General features: G+C 43.0%; 1 protein-coding gene across 6 annotated transcripts in view; it reads right to left on the bottom strand.

Annotated features, from left to right (window-relative positions):
* Positions 1–20,188, bottom strand: part of GPD2 (glycerol-3-phosphate dehydrogenase 2) — a 100,111-nt gene that overhangs the window by 63,829 nt on the left and 16,094 nt on the right. For all 6 annotated transcript variants that reach the window (XM_034425362.3, XM_087881893.1, XM_034425370.3 and 3 more), the window contains exon 2: positions 12,120–12,227. In XM_034425362.3, coding sequence (XP_034281253.1) covers positions 12,120–12,218 — 99 coding nt within the window. In that variant the 5' untranslated portion in view covers positions 12,219–12,227. The remainder of the gene's footprint in view (positions 1–12,119; positions 12,228–20,188) is intronic.

The following is a 20,188-nucleotide window of genomic DNA, read 5'->3' as shown; positions in this document are numbered from 1 at the left end:
TGCACAGCCTTAAAATATAATAATGGCTGTTTTTCTATTTTCTAAAAACCTTATTCCTCTTCCTTCGTATTTTTAATTGTTTTCTTTCTAATTTTTTCCCTATTGATAGAGAAGGGCCCTGAACTCCAAAGGGTCCTCAATAAACCCTGGATCATGTTTTATTTTAATCTTATCCTTTCATCTTTTATTAAGAATGCTATAATTTAATTTGGAATATATTTTCCACATTCTTCCAAAATGGTAGAAAACAGAAAAACATATTATGAAAAGGTATTGTACCTTTGCTGACAATTTGCTGACTAAATTTTGCTAACTATTTGCCAAGCCACAGATGTATACGATTTTGAAATGGTCCAATCTGTTTTTTAATCCTGTATACTGAATATGATATCAAGCATAGAGAAGGTTATTAAAAAATATTGGGAACAGGTGGTAAAACACATTTCTGGAACATTAAAAGATCCAGATAACCAAGCCAACTGATCCTTCTGATACTGTTTTCCTATAATACCATATGAAGGACAACTTTCATTTGTAGAAGAAAATGAATCACAGAACCTTAACTGTAGAAATAATACTTTCTTGGGAATAAATCTCACTGCATAGAATGGAATTGACTTCCCACTGCATTCTACTGTGGAATTATATCAATATTATCTAGTAAGAGGCCCATTATAAAGGAGAGGGAAAATTCTACACGTTCTGATACTTATCGAAATGGAAAATTTATTCAAAGAAAAAGGACTCTTTGATTTTTTAAAACACAACTCACAGAATAAACCATAATTGATTTGGTTCATACCCCAGAACCAAAAAAATTATACTAAGGATTTCTTGAATATATGAAACCAGAATTTGCCTTCTTCTATAGGAGATCCCACTCTAATTGCAGCATCTTTACATTAATAGCACAGCTGAGTGTTAGCACTAAGAAAACCTTCGGAGAGACTATTGGCTTATCTTAAGTTACCGTATTTTCCGGCGTATAAGACGACTTTTTAACACATGAAAATCTTCTCAAAAGTCGGGGGTCGTCTTATACGCCGGATGTCGTTCTCCTGTAACCAGGCAGACCAGCCCGAAAGGCTCTGACGAGCCTTAAATGGCTCTGGCGATCCCAGCTCTGGCGATCCCAGCTGAGTTCCCTGCAACTCAGCAGGGATCGCCAGAACCATGGCTCTGATGGTCCCAACTCAGCTGGGATCGCCAGAAACCATGTAAAAGGAAAAAAAGTTTTTTCCCTTTTACTCTGACGATCCCAGCTCTGACGATCCCAGCTGTGTTCCCTGCAACTCAGCTGGGATCGCCAGAACCATGGCTCTGATGGTCCCAACTCAGCTGGGATCGCCAGAAACCATGTAAAAGGAAAAAAAGTTTTTTCCCTTTTACTCTGACGATCCCAGCTCTGACGATCCCAGCTGTGTTCCCTGCAACTCAGCTGGGATCGCCAGAAACCATGTAAAAGGAAAAAAAGTTTTTTCCCTTTTACTCTGACGGTCCCAGCTCTGACGGTCGATCCCAGCTCTGACGATCCCAGCTGAGTTCCCCGCAACTCAGCTGGGATCGTCAGAAACCATGTAAAAGGAAAAAAAGTTTTTTCCCTTTTACTCTGACGATCCCAGCTCTGACGATCCCAGCTGTGTTCCCTGCAACTCAGCTGGGATCGCCAGAACCATGGCTCTGACGGTCCCAGCTCTGACGGTCGATCCCAGCTCTGACGATCCCAGCTGAGTTCCCTGCAACTCAGCTGGGATCGCCAGAAACCATGTAAAAGGAAAAAAAGTTTTTTCCCTTTTACTCTGACGATCCCAGCTCTGACGATCCCAGCTGCCCCTAGAGCCAGAAACAACTAGCATGCATGTGTGGGGGAACCTTTACTTTTACCATTTAGGCCAAAATATGTAGAACCCAACATGGGTTTTTTATCCCCAAATTAAGGATTCTGTCATATTTCTTCTTTTTTAGGCAGGATTCTATTACAGAATGTGATCATCTGGAAGGAAGCAATAGGCTTATAGCAAGAGGGAAGGATTAAACTCCATAACTGCTCTTATGAATAAATGGAAGTCATGAAGGAGGGATTGGGTTTGAATACCAATGGCAGAAAAGAGGATAACTGCCAGTTTATAGTAAACCCCATCAGGATTCTTGACGAGTGTATCTTGTCTTTTTATGTACACTGAGAGCATATGCATCAGACACCTTGTGTATTCAATCAGACTTGGCCAATAAAGAATTCTATTCTATTCTATTCTATTCTATTCTATTCTATTCTATTCTATTCTATTCTATTCTAATGACTAAGACCCTGCTTGTTATGTTACTTTGCTTTACAAAAGACAATTGAAATTATTACATATAAAAAGCTAACAGCCTACAAAAGAATTAATGAGACTGCAAAATAGCAATAATTAGCACTAGCTAGTGTGTGAGTGTGCATCTAATATTAGAGATGTAAAAATACATTTTTAGTTTTCTGGGTCTTCATATAATTGTATTGCTTTAGATGCTGAATACACATTCTGAAAATGTGCTTTCTCTATCGTAATTAAAACAAGCTGCCATTTTATAGCTACAAAGATATATCCTGCACAAATTTACTGTTTGCAAAATTCAGTGTTTCATCACGTGTGTGATCACAGAACACATTTTATTTCGAGAAGATGCATGCAAAAGTAAAACTGACTTATACGTATCCAATGTATTTCTATGTGTTATTAATTTCTATGATTCACTATAAGTTCATATTTTACTTTGAAACAAACTCTGAAAAAAGTAAAATAAATTCTTAACTAGGCAATCACATGTTTATTCAGAAGTCAGCCCAAGAAAGCACAGGCATATTTCTGCTAAGTGGGTCAAGTCCACACCCTAAATCTTCTATTATTGTCTGAGTGTTGTTGCTGTTATATACACAGCAGCAAAACAAACACAGAATGTTTACATTACTTTTTAAAATCAATCTCTATGCTGAATTTCAGCATATGAAAGTAATTATGAAGGTCAATACTAAAAATAATCTAAAAGTAAAAATATTTTAGAAAGAACAAAAACTCATGTTCATTTGAAAATGGAATTGAAAATCTGATAAGATGTACTATTGTATGCCTGTTTAAACAAATGCTACTCAGATTATTCTTTTCACTATGTGAGAGCCAAGGATTAAGCAAATGTGGATAAAGATGACTTAAACAAGTTTGTTAAATGCCTAAATACTGGCCAATGATATATGAGCCAGTAGTGTGCTGCAGCTGCCAAAAAAGCCAACACAGTTCTAGGCTGCATTAACAGAGGAATAGACTCAAGATCATGTGAAGTGTTAATACCACTTTATAATGCCTTGGTAAGACCACACTTGGAATTACTGCATCCCATTTTGGTTGCCACAATGTAAAAAAGATGTTGAGACTCTAGAAAGAATGCAGAGAAGCTCTGGAGGCTGGGGACAGCAAAAAATGTCACTTCCTGTCCAACCAGAAGTTGAGAAACAGGCTGTTTCTGGCCTCTGGAGGGCCTCTGAGGGGGTGGGGAAGGCCGTTTTCGCCCTCCCCAGACTCATAGAGAGGATCTGGAGCCAGGTGAGACAGAAAAACAGGCCTTCCCCAGCCCCCCCCCCACGCCCTCTGGAGGCAGGAAGCAGCCTGTTTCCCTAATTCTGGTGGGCCCAGAAGGCCTGAAAATCAGCTGGCCGGCACACTCATGCGGCCGGAGCTGAGCTGCCGTGCCCACTGATATGGCTACGCGTGCCACCTGTGGCATGCATGCCATAGGTTCGCCATCATGGGTATAGGTTTTCTGCCTGAGCAGGGGGTTGGATTAGAAGACTTCCAAGGCCCCTTCCAACTCTGTTATTCTGTTCTGTTCTGCAAATCCTCTCCCTGTTTTAAGCCTTTGCATGATCAGACTAAGCACCGGCATAAGGCTCTTATCCCAAGTTTTTCACTTAAAAATATAACAGAAGTTTTAGGAAAACTTCATTTTCCTGTCTTCAAGGCTGCTTTGGCAAAGGCTAACCAATGACTTCCTAAAAATGCAGACAGAACAGCTTGCTGCTGAAAGCCTACTAGTTGTAGAGTAAATGAGATGTTTCTAGAAGACGGAATATACAACTGGCCCAAATGTTAATTGGCTCAGATCTTCTCTTAGCACAGGTGAGTGTTGAAAAGGCTTGCTTAAAAAAAATAACAGAGCCAATTAAAGCCTCCTTGGGCCTCCTTCTCTCTTGCTACATTTACCACATCCTCTACATGACTGACAGGCATAATAAAAAAGGTAATTCTGACCCCACAATTAGATTTGTCAACAGGACAAACAGTCATCTTCTTGTGCAACAATCCTTCCACTTGGTATCATCTGTTGGGTATGAGCAGACAACAGCTACAAGGGAAACTACACAAGTGGTGGAAAAGTCAGAATAAAGGAAAAATAGAATTTCTCTTCTCCAGTGTGGTTGTGGCATCGGCCAGACATGGGTTATTACAGTTGGATCTGCATAGTTTTTCAGCCACACCCCTTGCTCCCTTCCTCTCAGGCTTTGTTTCGACTCAGTCGGCCTGAGAGAAACATCTCTGGGAAGATTCGGCTATTTCAGCCCATGTCTGTTCAGATGCCATTGAAAATCAGTTTTTTGGCTTCAAATTTTTCAAGCTTGTTTACAGCACACCAGTCTACTGCTTCTTTTCAGAGCGTACCGATCTACTACTTCTTTTTAGAGCGCACCGGTCTATTGCTTCTTTTCAGAGCGCACTGGTCTTCTTGCTAGGAAACTAGCATTACAATAGCTCAGAACACACCGGTCTACTGGCCTGCAAATGGGCGCCATTTTACTAGCCACCTCTGAGCAGCTTTGCCACGGCTGTCTCGCCCAAGGCAGGCGTTTTCAGGCAGCTACACCACCAACAAGACATTGGCAGCTCCTGCTCCCTACCACCACCGATCTAAGGCAACACCTCCGGCTAGCAGCTCTGGAGTCTTGCTTTTCTTCCACAGCTGCCTACAGCGCCAGTCAGTTATAGCGCTGCTCTTTGAAGTGCCGCGGAACACCACAGGGCCTTCTGAAGTGCCACGGAGCATCACCCAGCCTTTTTTTTGCCACTTCACCACCAACGAGAGGTTAAAGCCTCGGCCTCCAGCAACAGCGACCATCGCGTCCCTGGGCCTGGTTGGTGGCAGCGGAGCATCCATGGAGCGTCCTCCCTCCAGAAGCCAATGCAAGCGGCCAACTGGTCTAGCCTCGCTACAACCTACGGCCATTGGTGCTGGGTGATGGCATGTCCTATGTCTGACCTCGGCAAGCCGCCCCTTGAAGCAAAGGTATTCCTGCTTGCGAGTGTGCTGGCTAGCCCGGTTTTTCCGGCAAAGCCGCCACCACTTGATTGCCACGAGGTACGTTTGAGGCCTGTACTACAACCGGACGCCATTTTGACGCAGTGAGTACATTGCTTTCTTTAAATGGCGGATCAATCCTTAAACAGAGAGGTGGCTGGGGCTTCCAGGGGTAGAAAGGCCTCCAGCAAATCTAACAAGGGGACTAGGAGTAAACAACCTTCCAAAGCAGAACTCAAAGATCTTGAACGGAGACAAAAAGCCTTGGAAAAGTAAATCTCCAAGGCTGCCCTGCTACAGGCCTCAACACCCCATCACAGTGAGTCTGCTGTCCCCATCAGCCTCAGAGCCGCGCCTTGTCTCCTTCGACACAGTCCTGGTCTTCAGAAGGTGCAGGAGAGTCCTCCACACATCCAGCCCTGCTGGATAGTGGTGAGCAAGGCCCCACTCCCTTTGATTGTCTGTTAGCACCTGAAGTAACTGCAGACCTTGGAGACGAAATTGCCTTGATCAATCAACCAAGCACATCAGCCTCAGGCCTAGTTTAGACCCTTTAAAATGTCTACCTGAAAGCATCCAATTGCTTATTGACCATGCCATTGCCAAGCGCATACGGCAGCCTTTCAAGAGCACCATTCTGAATCTGTAGTTTCTGAATCATTCTCACAGGGTCGTGTCACCCCATCTGCATGCCCGACAAGCCCTCAACAGCATTCACCTACTGCTTCCAAGGTTAGTGAGGATTTTGCTCTTGAAGGGGATACTCACGCCGATTTTTCGGAGGATGAAGGCGTCTGTCCTGACTCCCGTGCCTTCACGGGGCTTTTCCCCCCAAACCGGTTCAAGTCCTTATTGCACAAGGCATGAACCACGGCCTCCTTGAAGGAGGATGATGTCTCCAGGGAACCACAGGAATCCCAACAGGGACAGAACCAGGTCTTTTCTCAGAACCAATACCGGAACAACTTTTCATTCCGCCCCCCCCCCCCCAAATTGTTCATGGATGTTGTCCAAAAGCAGTGGTTGAGCCCAGCAGCTATCCCCACACCTAATGGGTCTGATAAGAAATATTATACCATAGCGCCCAAGTTCACTCAGCTATAACAGGTTCCCACCATAGACAGCCCCGTTGCGACTCTTTCTTCTTCCTCGTTTTAACTTGCGGGGGATACGTCTGAAGGTCTTCGACCTGAGGACAAGAAATTCGATCTCTTGTTTAAAAAGAACCACCAGGCCGCTGCATGGGCAATCCAGGCGGCTTCCTCCACTTCCTTCTTAAACTGAACATACATTCTGGGACTCCAGCAGCTGCAATCCAGGATACCTCCTACTGAGGCCCGGCTTCACCAAGACCTCCACAAAATCATCGCCACAACCCAGTTTTCTGCCGATACATTGTTAAACGCTGATAAATATGCATCGAGGGCACTGGCTTTGTGTCATCACAAAGATTATTGTGGCTTCGCCAGTGGCCAGCGGAATTATGGGCCAAATGGCAGTTGGCAGCAGCGCCTTATATGGGGTCTAAACTATTAGGTGAGGCGTTGGATCCGCTCATCGAAACCAAGGACAAATTTTGCCTTCATCAACAAGATGGGCTGACAGGAGATCCACTACCCCTTACAGGAAGCAGTCCTTTCATGGTTACACCCAAGGGGGCCCTTCCCAACCATATTACTCACAAGGACAGACCCGCCAATCAGATCGTCAGTCCTTGCATGACAGGTCCCAGCAATTCTCCCAGTCCAAACGTCCCTTTCAAGGCTCCAGCTACCGCCAGGCCAGAGGCTGCCGCCCAATCCACCCATAGGAGGCAGATTGGCCCTCTTCACAGATAGGCGGGTACACGCAACATCGGACAACTGGGTCCTAAATTCGATCAAATTCAGACTTCTCCTGGAGTTTCTCTCCACTCCCCCGAACCGCTTCATATTATGCCCGGTGTCCTACAACAACACCAAACAAAGGCTCATGGAACAGGCCATTCAACACCTCCTCGAAATTCAGGTCATAGAACTGGTTCCAGACAGCCAGTGGAGACAGGGCTACTATTCAATTCTGTTCATAGTACTGAAGCGCTTGGGGGGGGGATGGAGAGCAATTCTAGACTTTAAAAACCTCAATACCCACCTTGTCTATCGGAGATTCGAAATGAGTTCCCTAGCATCCATACTGCAGGGGATTCGTCCCGGGGATTTTCTGGTCTCGATAGACCTCATGGAGGACTATCTCCATAATCCCATCCTGCCGAACCATTGCAAATACTTGAGATTCTGCTACGTGGACAGGCACCTCCAATACAAGGCCATGCCATTCGGCCTGGCCTCAGCCCCCAGATGTTTCACAAAAATCTTAGCCACATATCCGCTCACCTGCGGCAGAAGCTGGTAAAGTTACAGGCATACCTGGATGACATCTTAGTCCAAGCCCCATCCTTCGACAAAACTCAGAAGGATCTCGATCTCACCATTCAAACTCTACTCGACCACGGGTTCTTAGTCAACTACAAGAAAAGCCACCTGGTCCCAGTCACCAGGATTATTCATCTGGGCACCATCATCGACTCCGCGACAGGAGATGTATTCCTCTCCCTGGAGCGGAGGATGAACATTAGGGAATTGACTTCTCACATTCTCAAGAACCCCAAGGTTCCCTTAGCCACCTTGTCCAAATTGTTGGGCAAGATGGTATCATGCATGCAGATAGTCCCCTCGGCGAGACTTCATGCACGGCACCTTCAGTGCTTTTTGTTCCCATTCCAACTAGTGCGAACCTCTCACACCTTGACCATGGTCAGAGTTCCATTGCCAGTCAGAAGGTCCCTAAATTCATGGATTTCACCAGCACTAGACAGAGGGAGTTCCTTCAGGGAACCCCAGAGACTCACTCTTACGACGGACACCAGCTTGTTCAGCTGGGGGGCTCACTTCAACTCCCAGGTGGTGCAGGGTTGCTGGTCACCACAGGATCTCGCCAACCCAATCAACTGGTTGGAGTTGAAGGCGATTCGTCTGGCCCTCCAGCACTTTCAATTAGCCCTGCGGGATCATCATGTGCTTGTCTTGACAGACAATGTTGCTGCAAAAGCACGTCAACCGCCAGGGGAGAACCCACTCCAGACAACTCATGGAGCAGTCCTTTTGACTGGACAGGTGGGCCGAGAAAAACATCCTCTCCCTCCAAGTGGAGCACATTGCAGGGACATCAAACGCTCAGGCAGACTATCTGAGTAGGACAACAGTGGACAACGCCGAATGGCAACTCCACCCAGACATTTTTCTGGAAATTTGCAACAGGTTCGGAACACCATCCACAGACCTGTTCACGTCGTGCCTAAACAATCAACTCCCTCGCTATTTCTCAAGGTTAGGAGGGGGAGGGGAGTGGAGGGGTCCAGTGCTCTTCAGGGAGTGGAGGGGTCCAACGCTCTTCGATGCACGTGGCCCCCCTGTCTCTCTCCTCCTCTTCCCCTCGCTACCCCTGATATCAGCAGTGGTTCAGAAAGTCATTTCGGACAAGGCAGAGCTGATATTAATGGCTCCTCATTGGCCTCGTCATCTCTGGTTCGCAAACCTTGTCAGCTTCTCCATATCGAGACCCTGGAGAATCCCCCCAGACAGGATTTCCCTCCACCAGGGGGTCCTGCTCCATCCGGAGCCTCAGTGGCTCCAACTGACCGCCTGGCACTTGAGGGGTCCTTCTGAGGCGAGACAATTACTCCGACAGGGTCATTCATACCATTCAGGCGGCCAGACAACAATCCACGGTCCGTATTTACAATGTTACCTGGGCCTCCTTCTCCAAATGGTGTGCCACACGTTGCGTTGTCCTTCTCTCAGCTTCTGTTCCACAGGTGCTTGAGTTTCAACAAGACAGCCTGGACCAGGGATTGGCTCACAGTACCATCTGGAGGCATGTAGCGGCCATCTCCACAGTATTGTCAGATAACGCGGGGGTGCCCTTAACACGCCACCCGGTTATCCGTAGATTTCTAAGGGGAGCCAGTAACTTGCGGCCCCTGACTATTCATAGATATCCCACCTGGGATTTGCCCAAAGTCCTCAGGGCCCTTACTGAACCTCCCTTCAAGCCCCTCAGGACCACCAGCCTCAGGGACCTCACCATTAAGATTGCCTTCTTGGTAGAAGGCAACCTTACGTCAGCTCGGCGTATCTCCGAGATGGCAGTACTATCAATCAGAGAAGATCTTTGCGTATTTCATCCGGAGAAGGTAGTGGCAACTTGAAAGCTTTAATTAATTAATTATGGCATCTATCGGAAACTTCACAGGTAGTTCTGAGGCTTGACCCGTCCTTCATTCCCAAAATCAACTCCTGGTTTCACAGGGCCCAGGAGGTAGTTCTCCCAAATTTCTGTCCATGATCATCACACGTTCTCGAACATAAGTGGCATACCCTAGATGTCAGGAGAGCCCTCAGGAGCTATATTAAAAGGACAGCTCCAACCAGGCAATCCAAGGCCTTATTTGTCTCGTTCCAACCAATCTCACTAGGGTCAAAGGTGTCCTCCTCGACCATTGGTCGCTGGATCAGGGCGTGTATTACTTCAGCCTATCAGGCCCAAGTGATTCCAGTTCCCAGGCGCATCACAGCCCACTCCACCAGGAGTGCGGCTACCACCGCAGCCTGGTCTACACAGGCCTCCCTTGAGGAGATCTGCAGGGCGGCCACCTGCACTATCTTTCATCAGACATTATAAGCTGGACATCTTCGCATCAGCGGAGGTATCCTTTGGGAGGAGGGTCCTGCAACAGATACACCAAGCCAGGGTCACTCCAGGCCCTTCTGTTTCCCGCCCTTAGGACTGCCAAGCTTTGGTATGTCCCATGTCTGGCCAATGCCACAGCCACACTGGAGAATGGACGTTGGTCCTATCTGAACGTCCTTTCTTGGGGTGTTGTGGCATTGGCCAGCCCCTCCCTTCTGCTTGAGGTCCTGGAGATGACCCTCTTCTAAATTTGACAGAGTTTTTCTTCCAAATGGTGATTTCTCTTCAGCTCTGCCTTTGCCGAAACTGGGCCTGAGAGGAAGGGAGCAATGGGCATGGGTGAAAAATTATGACTCTAGTTTTCTAGACTCTCTAGGCAGATCCAACTGTAGCAACCCGATGCCACAACACCCCGAGAAAGGATGTTCAGGTAGGACCAATGTCCATTCTCTTACCGTTTTTACTTTCTCTAGAAACACCATGGTTTCACAGAATACCGTATAGATTTTCACTGTTAATTATTAGGAAACTCAATAGTCTCAGATTTACAACTGAAACATTGTGTGTGTGTGTGTCGGGGGGGGGGAGTTACTACTGCATACTACTATGCTCCTTTAGTCATATTTTTCAACTCTATGTGAAGACTCGGAAGACAAATATTACGGGCTGTATCAAATTCCTTGTATATTCAACTTTAGGAAAATTAGTATCTTCACAGCATTCCCTATACTTAAGCTTCTGTATGTGTGTATGCACGCTCATGCAGACCTTCAAGTCAGAACTGATTCTCCTAGTGACTGCCTGGATATAAGTCCCTGCAGTATTTTTTTTAGTAAGATCTCACAAGTGGTTTGCTCTTATCTTCTTCTTCCAAGAGCTGAGAGAGAGAATGGCCCAGGGCCACATACCTGTTTTTAAAATCTCCAGGTTTCTAGACTGGTGTCTTAATTCCCATACCAAACTGGCTCTCTGTGCTTAAACTGGTCAATAGTATTCTCATCTACATTCAGTTAAAATGCCAAATACAGCTACAGCTACCGATAGTTTTTTTTTATGACTATAAAGCTCTATTCCTTAACTTTCACTCTCTAATCTGAATCATAAACTGTGGAGAACCTAAAGGGAACAAGAAGCTTTTAATTTCCTTTCTTTTCATCCAATGTGGAAGATGTCATCTCAACACAACAATTATTAATCATCGTATTTTTCGGAGTATAAGACGCACATTTCCCCCACCCCCCAAAAAGTAAGTGGAAATATCTGTGCATCTTATACACCAAATATTGCAGCGGGGGGGAGGGGGATTGGTGCGGCACCGATTAGCTGTTCTAGAATGGGCCATGGCAGTGAACAGGCAGCGGCAGCAGCAAATGGGCGGCAGCAGCAAACGGGATAGATGAATACCGGATGGATGCTGGGAGGCAGAAGCAGATTTTTTTTCTTGTTTTCCTCCCCTAAAGCTAGGTGCGCCTTATAGTTCAGAGCATCTTATAGTCCAAAAAATATGGTTTAGTCATACAGCAATTATTAATTATAGTCACGATGCACACACATATCCTTGAACTGGTATGACTATACACTAAGGCACATGGAACCTTCCCACCAAAGTGATACCTATTTATCTACCTGCATTTGCATGCTTTCGAACTGCTAGGTTGCAAGAGGCAAATTATTAAATATTCAAAGAGAGCTTCATATTAATTCTATTTTGTCAATTAAACAATTGGATTTCATCTTATTATACAAATACAACAATACCCTCCATTATTATTAATTACTGGTTTCAACAACATTAAAAGTTTTAAATTACATTTGATATGCTGCTTGTATACGTTTTAATCTAATTCCTACAAAGAGCATGATGTAAAATGTTACAAAAACTGAAATGAAGGAACTTTTCATTGGTGCAACCATAAAATAATATACAGCCAGTATTTTCAGTTGAAGCCTCTTCCAATCTGCATAACCTAATACAGCGCCAACCCATCATTATAGTATTCATGCAATATATATATATATATAACATATTTGCATGAAATTTACAAGTATTAAACCAATTTACTTACCTTTTTTCTATATTGAGAAAGTTGTGAGAGGGCAAAGACTGTTGCAACGGCTCCTCCCCCTATGAGGATAGTTCCTTTCACTGCCTTCCGAAAAGCCATGATTTAGTTCTAGAAGAAAAGAAAAAATCAGGAAAGTTTGCCAGATTAGAGAACGTTCCTCTAAACTTGAAATAAGAAACTTGAGGAAGTCTGTGTGATGCGTATGACAGTGAGCTTAAAAGGTTCATGAAGGGACAGCCACATTAGGTAAGGAATTTTGGATAGAATATTTAGCTTTGCTGACTAAAAAGAAATACGATTCCATCCCAGAGTCCTTTGAAGAACTGTTTGATTATGAGTAAAGACTAGCTCAAACATTGGCAATCACAGTATTATTGCAGTGCAAAACACAAATAGTCGAAAGCCCGAGTCTCAAAAATAATAACTCCCATCATAGTCCGTTTACTTATAGTATTAACATTATTGTATTTTAGGCATAAGGATATTCAAGGCAATTCAGTATCATTAATTCAAAATACTGCTCTCACAAGAACACGTTTGAAGATGCTGATGAGATATAGGGCTTTGGCTCTGCTTCTGTTAGACCTGGTAATACCAAAAAAACATGTATACCCCAACTCCCAGAAAATAGTTGTGAGTCTTTGTCTAAGCCCATGAGGTATATCCTATTACTGCATGTATGTTATCCAGCAGCAAGCTTGTAAGCTATTCTCTTCCTTCCTCAAAGACTAGTTATGGGAAAGTCCTATTGCTACCCGAAGTCAAAGATATAATTCCCTATGTATAGTACTACCTAACCTTGAAGCCCGTTGTAAACTGGATACTGCAGGAAATGCCCTAAAATGACCTTATTTTCTCGTCCTAACATTCTAAGCTTAGTACAGTAGCAGCAGTGGTGTTGTTCAACTTTGCCCAATCTGATATACTTCACAAATACATTGTACATTACAGGACTTATGACCACAATTGAGCCCAAAATTTATGTTGCTAAGTGAGACATTTGTTAAGTGGGTTTTGCCCCATTTTATGACCTTTCTTGCCATAGTTAAGTGAATCTGCCTTCCCCGTTGACTTTGCTTGTCAGAAGCAAAGGGTGGGCGTGGCCAACTTTTTTTTTTTTTTTAAACTTTTAAAAGCATTTTTTCTACAACCTCTTCAGCGGAAGAGGTTGTAAAAAAATGGTTTTAAAAGGCTCTGACGATCAGGCAACTCAGCTGGGATCGTCAGAGCCTTTTAAAAAGCATTTTTTTCTATCGAAGGCTCTGACAATCAGGCAACTCAGCTGGGATCGTCAGAGCCTTTTAAAAAGCATTTTTTCTATCGAAGGCTCTGACAATCAGGCAACTCAGCTGGGATCGTCAAAGCCTTTTAAAAGCATTTTTTTACAACCTCTTCCGCCGAAGAGGTTGTAGAAAAAATGCTTTTAAAAGGCTCTGACGATCCCAGCTGAGCCGCGTGATCATCAGAGGCTTTTTTTTTTTTTTTACTTTTAAAAGCATTTTTTTGTCCAAAGAAAAAGGGTTGTTGTTGTGGGGAAAATAGGAAAAGTAAGGTATGCTGGGTATGTTCGCTGCCTTGAGTTATTTGTAAGAAATAATAAAGGTGGATATAAACAAGCAAACAAACAAATAAATAATTATGGTTCCAGTCCAATCAATGGACAAAAATTCCATTCATTTGATTTCAGAAATCAAACTGTAGTTTCCCAAAAACTACAAGTTTCAGAATTTCCAACAGCTAAAGTGTTCGAAAGGTACCAGGAGGAGAAAGTCTGGTACAAATAAATACTGACAAAATGAATTCACAACCAGAAGTTGGCCTGTGGCATCTATAAGTCCCATCCTCTGAAGCATCCGTCTATCTGCCAAAGTAAAAATGGGAGGTGGGAAATCAAATTTTTTGTTGGTTATGTTGTTGTGTGACATTGAACAGTGATGCTGTAGGCAGAAAAAAAGGACCACGCAAATATCTTGATTTATTATTCAAATGCAGATGGGAAGCTTTACATTATTAGTACTTTCTTATTTCTCTTGATTGGGATGGAAGGAATCATTATTTTTGTTGTTCGTAATGATACAGTGATGAACACCAAGCTGAAGAAGGCTGGGTCATCTCAACAAACTATGGTTATAAAAAGTAGTTGCCAAGCAGGTCAGACTACTTGTCCGCCTACCTCAGCTTTCCACAATCTGATAGCCTCCAAACGCATTGGAACTTCAACATTCCTTTGCCTGCATGCTTTTTATTACAAAAATTCCAAAAATTGTCCCAACACACTTCAAGGGCATGAGGTTGATGAAAATCGATCTAGCCCAGTCCTATCACTGCTAGTCTCAGTTGCAGTAGCAACTTCTCCCTTCTCCCTGACTTTTTAATGGGATTTTTCCCATTAAAAATCCCATTTAATGGGATTTTTCCAGGAATCTGCTGCATGGCATTGAGCTATGGCCTCTCCTCAATGCATTGTACATTATATTATATCTTATGTCCCGTCCCCACTTCTATTCATGCGCAAAAAAATCTATTTAGGAATTTTTGAAAGGCCATTTTGATAGGAAAATACTAGGAAACAGCCTCCAAAACTGAAAAACTCTCCTGGAAGAAAACAATGGCAAACCACATCTGTATTGTTGCCCAGAGAAATAACATAGACATGCCCATGAGGTCACTTGGCATCAAAGCTCCACTCAAGAGTGCCTTTCTTTTTTTCTTCTTCTATAAAATCTGATGGCAGAAAAAGGAGTGCATAAACACCCTTTTACAAAAATTATTTGGACTGATTTTCTCAGTCCACCAGATGTGTGTCAGTTGTCATATGCTGATTTCAAGAGGGCTTAGGTAAAGGTAAAGGTTCCCCCACACATACGTGCTAGTCGTTTCCCGAATCTAGGGGGCGGTGCTCATCTCCGTTTCTAAGCCAAAGAGCCAGCGCTGTCTGATGACGTCTCTATGATCATGTGGCCAGCATGACTAAACGCCAAAGGCGCACGGAGCGCTGTTACCTTCCCACCAAACTGGTCCCTATTTTTCTACCTGCATTTTTTACGTGCTTTCGAACTGCTAGGTTGGCAGAAGCTGGGACAAGTAACAGGAGCTCACTCCATTATGCAGCGCTAGGGATTCGAACCGCTGAACCGCCAACCTTCTGATCAACAAGCTCAGCATCTTAGCCACTGAGCCACCGCGTCCCTCCAAGAGGGCTTATGCTAATGCTATTTTCCAAGTAGGTAGAACAAGCTATGTGCTGGGATACAAGAACAGTCCTGTCATTGAGAAAATATTGACTGTGGAATGAGGAACGCACACTTATCAAGTCCAATCATCAGCAGTTACACCCTAGTAAGCCATTCTTTTTCAGCAACTATTCTTCCTTTGCGCAAACTGTCGTAATTACGCAACCTCTTCAATGAGTCTTATGGGAAAGCATTAAAGGTCTTTATGAAAAACCACAGAACTTTTAAAATATCCTTCCTAAAATAAGATTACATAAATTGTATTGCAGTACAATCTTTTATAGCCTTTTCGGGATCCAGTGTGAAGGAAGAGAGGAGACGATTCTTATAAAAGGATGCCTACTGGCTGGTTTTTTAATAAATACTTATGCTAAAACAGAAAACATTTTTAAAATCTCAGCTACTTCAAAAATGACTGTTTGCATCAGTTTAAAACATCAAAAAGTATTTTAAAGTATTTAATTTGATCGATCTAACAGGCCTATGTGCATACTAATTTCCCCAAGAGTAACCTCCACTGAAAATAGAATTTAAGTGAAGACAACAAAAAAAGACATGCTCAATCCCTGATGTCTTCATGAATATACTAAGTTTGCCATGATCTTCTGCTTATGATTTTTCAATTTCTCAATCTGATCTACAATTCAGGCTGCAGCAGATCAGATGGAACAGAATGCGCTGCTCTTCTAAGGGGGGATTAAATGCAGACACTCAGCTATACTAGTCTGAAGCTGATAAACACACTGTATAGACACATAACAGATAACAGAATGGTAGAGCTGGAAGGATCATCTAGTTCAGCTGTCTGCAATGTACAGGAAAACTATTCATTTACTGATTTATTTTTAAGACTGTGTATAAAGAGAATTAAAAACATGTCATAGTAACAAGCAAGACCCCCCCAAATATTTTTTTTTAAACAAAACTTACATGGTGAATTCAGAAATGAAGTTTCCTTATCCTTCTTTTTCAAGGAATGGAGAACTGAATCCACAATCTCTATAGGTAGATCTTTATTTTGTCAAACCTGAAGCCGCCCGACTCATTAACATCTCTGGGCGGCCTACAACTTTTACACATACATACGCACACACCCTTATGTGTCATCAAGCTCTTACTGACCACATAGTTTCATCAATCAATCACAGACACAATCCATCAATAAACCAATAACAATAAACCAACCCCGAAGAAGGGCTTTCCACTGTCAGTCTGTCAATACGGCTGGAAAAACACCCGTAAAAATTTCCTAAACAAACAAGCCACATGGATCTGGGGAGGGGAGGGGGCTTGTAACGGAGGAACGAAACACGTCATTCCAGAGGGCAAGTGCAGCAACTGTATAGGTTGGTCCAGTATCATACAGATCTTCCAGTGAGGTTTTTGCTATATTTAAATGAACTTTTAGGCCATTGCAATTTATGTCCATTATTTTTGGTTCTTGTTTCTTCTTTTCTCCAGACTAAATATCCCAAGTTCTTTCAGCTGTCTATTAGGGCATCTTGTCAAAGAAGATGAGATTTGTCTCGGATTACCTGTTTTTGACAAAGCTATGGCGACTCTTGGCAATCACAGCAATCTTCAAGCTTACAAATGGGCTACTTGTTCAATCATCACTCCAGAGATTAACGTCCAGTTCACTGTTGAATAATTACTGGGATCCTGTTTTTCTTGAAAAGGGGAAATTCATTTTTTTTTCTTCCCCAGTCATTTGGTATCTTCCCACCTATCAAAGACAATAGTTCCTCAGCAGTATTCTTGGGTATATTTCATCCTAGGACCTTGAAGGCATTCAAATTAGCCAAATGCTTCTTTATTTTATCCCTACCGTCCTGCACCCTTTCCTGTTCCTTCCCAATGTATGCTAGTAAAATAACATTTTTTTTAGATATAAAGATTGAAGCAAAATTTCCCTGCTTTCCCCCCCACCCCCTCATCATTAAGAATTCACTTGGAGAAAACACTTCCTTTGCCTTTTTTTTTTCTTTTTCTTTTTGCTATGAATGTATTTTTAAAAAGCTTTCTTGTTGGATTTCATCTCTCTTGCCAAGTTTAGCTAATTTTCCACCTTTGCCTTTGTGTACTTCCTGAACTTCTGAGCCAAAGCTTACACAATTGTTTGAGTTTTAGTCCTTCCTTCTAAAGAAGCACGCTTCACTCACAAACTGCCTATTCAAACACATTGGGTCCTTTAGATCAGTGGTTCTCAACCTGTGGGTCGGGACCCCTTTGGAGGTCGAATGACCCTTTCACAGGGGTCGCCTAAGACCATCCGAAAACACATATTTTCAATGGTTTTAGGAATAATTTTATGGTTGGGGGTCACCACAACATGAGGAACTGTATTAAAGGGTCGCGGCATTAGGAAGGTTGAGACCCACTGCTTTAGATACTGTATCTCCTACCTCCTTTTCTTGTTTGAGGCTGCAGTATCCTTAATTTCTTTTAAAAGAAACCCAGACAGTGATGGTAATTTTGCATTTCAGATGTTCTTCCCATGCTATTTCTTTTCATTTATAAAATCAACCTTTCTAAAACTTGTAATTTTTAACAAACCTTTTTGCTAAAATCAAAAGCAGGTGTGGTCACCATACACTTCCCATCAATTCAGTGTATTCAATCCCTGCCTGCCAATTAGGACCAAATCCAAGGTAGATCACTCAGTGGCCAACTCAACTTTTTAAAAGAAAAAATTATCTCCAACACTAGTTAACACTATATGGCATTTTGTGTTTGGCAGAATTAGTTTTCCAACGGATTGCTAAAATCTTCCATCACAGCCACTTCATGACTTTTTTTGAAGCTTTGGTTAATCTGTTTTAATAAACCTTCATCCATTCCTTTGGACTGTTTTGGTGATCTACAGCATCTTCCTAGCAAGATACCCCTTCTATTAGCTTGCTCTTTTACTTTGAGCTTTTCAACAATCATATTATTACCATCAGAAGATCATTAAAATACAGAATGGTACTCCACCTTTTTTTTGTGTGTTGTCTGTTCCTCTAAAACCAACTGCAGCCATCAAGTCCAATGTGACACTGGTAGATTCATCCCACCATTTTTCAGTGCCTAATGAATGACACCTAATTTAAATGTCTCTGCACTAATGCACAGAGCATTAGTGCAGAGACAAACAAGATGTTTGTCAACCATGCTTTGTGTATAAACATTTAAGAAATTGGGTTTAACTTTTTGTATCCAGAAAGTCCAACCCATTTTCTTTGCCATCATCTCCTTTGTCTCTATCTAGCAATTTGTTTTGCTTCTGTATTCAATCTACTACTTGACAATTCATTGGTCCCATTCCTTTGCATTCTAGTTTAAAGCCCTTATGAGGTTAGCTAGTCATCATCCAGAAATATACTTTCCCTTCTTAAGTAAAAAGAATAACATAATGCAAAGCAGTTTTTTTTTCCTTCCTGAAGTTTGCACCATTCTTTGAACCTCAAGCCTCTCGACTGCACTAACATTGCAACCAAGAGTTCACTTAATGTTTTTCCTTTCTTTTGCCTTCAATGGGAAGTATTCTCAGGAACACCACTTAGGCAGAGATGGGTTTCAGCAGGTTCTAACCAGTTCTGGAGAACCGGTAGCGGAAATTTTGAGTAGTTCGGAGAGCCGGTAATAAAAATTTTGACTGGCCCCGCCCCCATCTATTTTCTGCCTCTGGAGTCCCAGCTGATCAGGAGGAAATGGGGATTTTGCAGTAACCTTCCCCTGGAGTGGGGAGGGAATGGAGATTTTACAGTATCCTCCTGCCACGCCCACCAAGCCACACCCACAGAACCAGTAGTAAAAAAAGTTGAAATCCACCACTGCACTTAGGTCTCCAAACCATCACCCCCTTTCCCAATGCCATGTGGTAACTCTGAGCCTACTGGAAGTCATTCTTTGCAATATTATTTATGCCCACAAGATTAGTGGGACAAGTCTCTGATCAGTAGATCCAACAAGACTTATCAGTCCTACCATACCATATCTTAGACTTGGGAGATTGCATACATATGAGGATGAACCAGGGGTGAAATGCTCCCGGTTTGGACCGGATCACCCAATCCAGTAGCGATGGAGGCGGGTGGTTCGGAGAACCGGTAGCAAAAATCCCTGCTCCCCCCATGCCCAGCTGAGCCACACAATCATCAGAGGCTTTTTTTTTTACTTTTAAAAGCATTTTTTCTACAACCTCTTCGGCCAAAAAAATGCTTTTAAAAGTAAAAAAAAAAAGCCTCTGATGATCGTGTAGCTCAGCTGGGATCGTCAAAGGCTTTTAAAAGAAAAAAACCCTTTTTTTTCTTTTAAATGCCTCTGACGATCCCAGCTGAGTTGCCTGATTGGTAGAGAAAAGCCTCTGCTGATCAGGCAACTCAGCCGAAGAGGTTGTAGAAAAAATGGTTTTAAAAGTAAAAAAAATAAAATTAGCCATGCCCACCCAGTCACATTAACCCCCCCATCAAGCCACGCCCACAGAACCAGTAGTAACAAATTTTAGATTTCACCACTGAGATGAACAATATGAATAATAAATGGGAACTACTGTGCCTCTCACAAACATCCTGTTTATAATCACTATGTTTTCTTCTTCTTGATGACCAGTAATAGATCACCTCCACTTGGATCAGATGACAAATTTAACTATGAGGGCTTTTTGTAGCTTACTCATGTCTGTAGAAGCTTCCTCTGAAGCTAGAGATTGCCAAGATCTAGAACAATAGTCTGCTTTGTAATCATTTTGCTTCTGACTGTGACCTGTTGCCAGCTTCTTTATTCCCACGCTTGGGCGAAGTTGTAAACTTTACATTTTTCTCCTGTTTGTGTTGAGTAATGGTATCCACGCTA

The sequence above is a fragment of the Pantherophis guttatus genome, chromosome 1 (genome assembly GCF_059756535.1).
Source record: "Pantherophis guttatus breed Tessera chromosome 1, ASM5975653v1, whole genome shotgun sequence".
Taxonomy (NCBI): Eukaryota; Metazoa; Chordata; class Lepidosauria; order Squamata; family Colubridae; genus Pantherophis; species Pantherophis guttatus.
The sequence above is the reverse complement of the archived record's forward strand: the minus strand, read 5'-3'. Positions and strand labels throughout refer to the sequence as shown.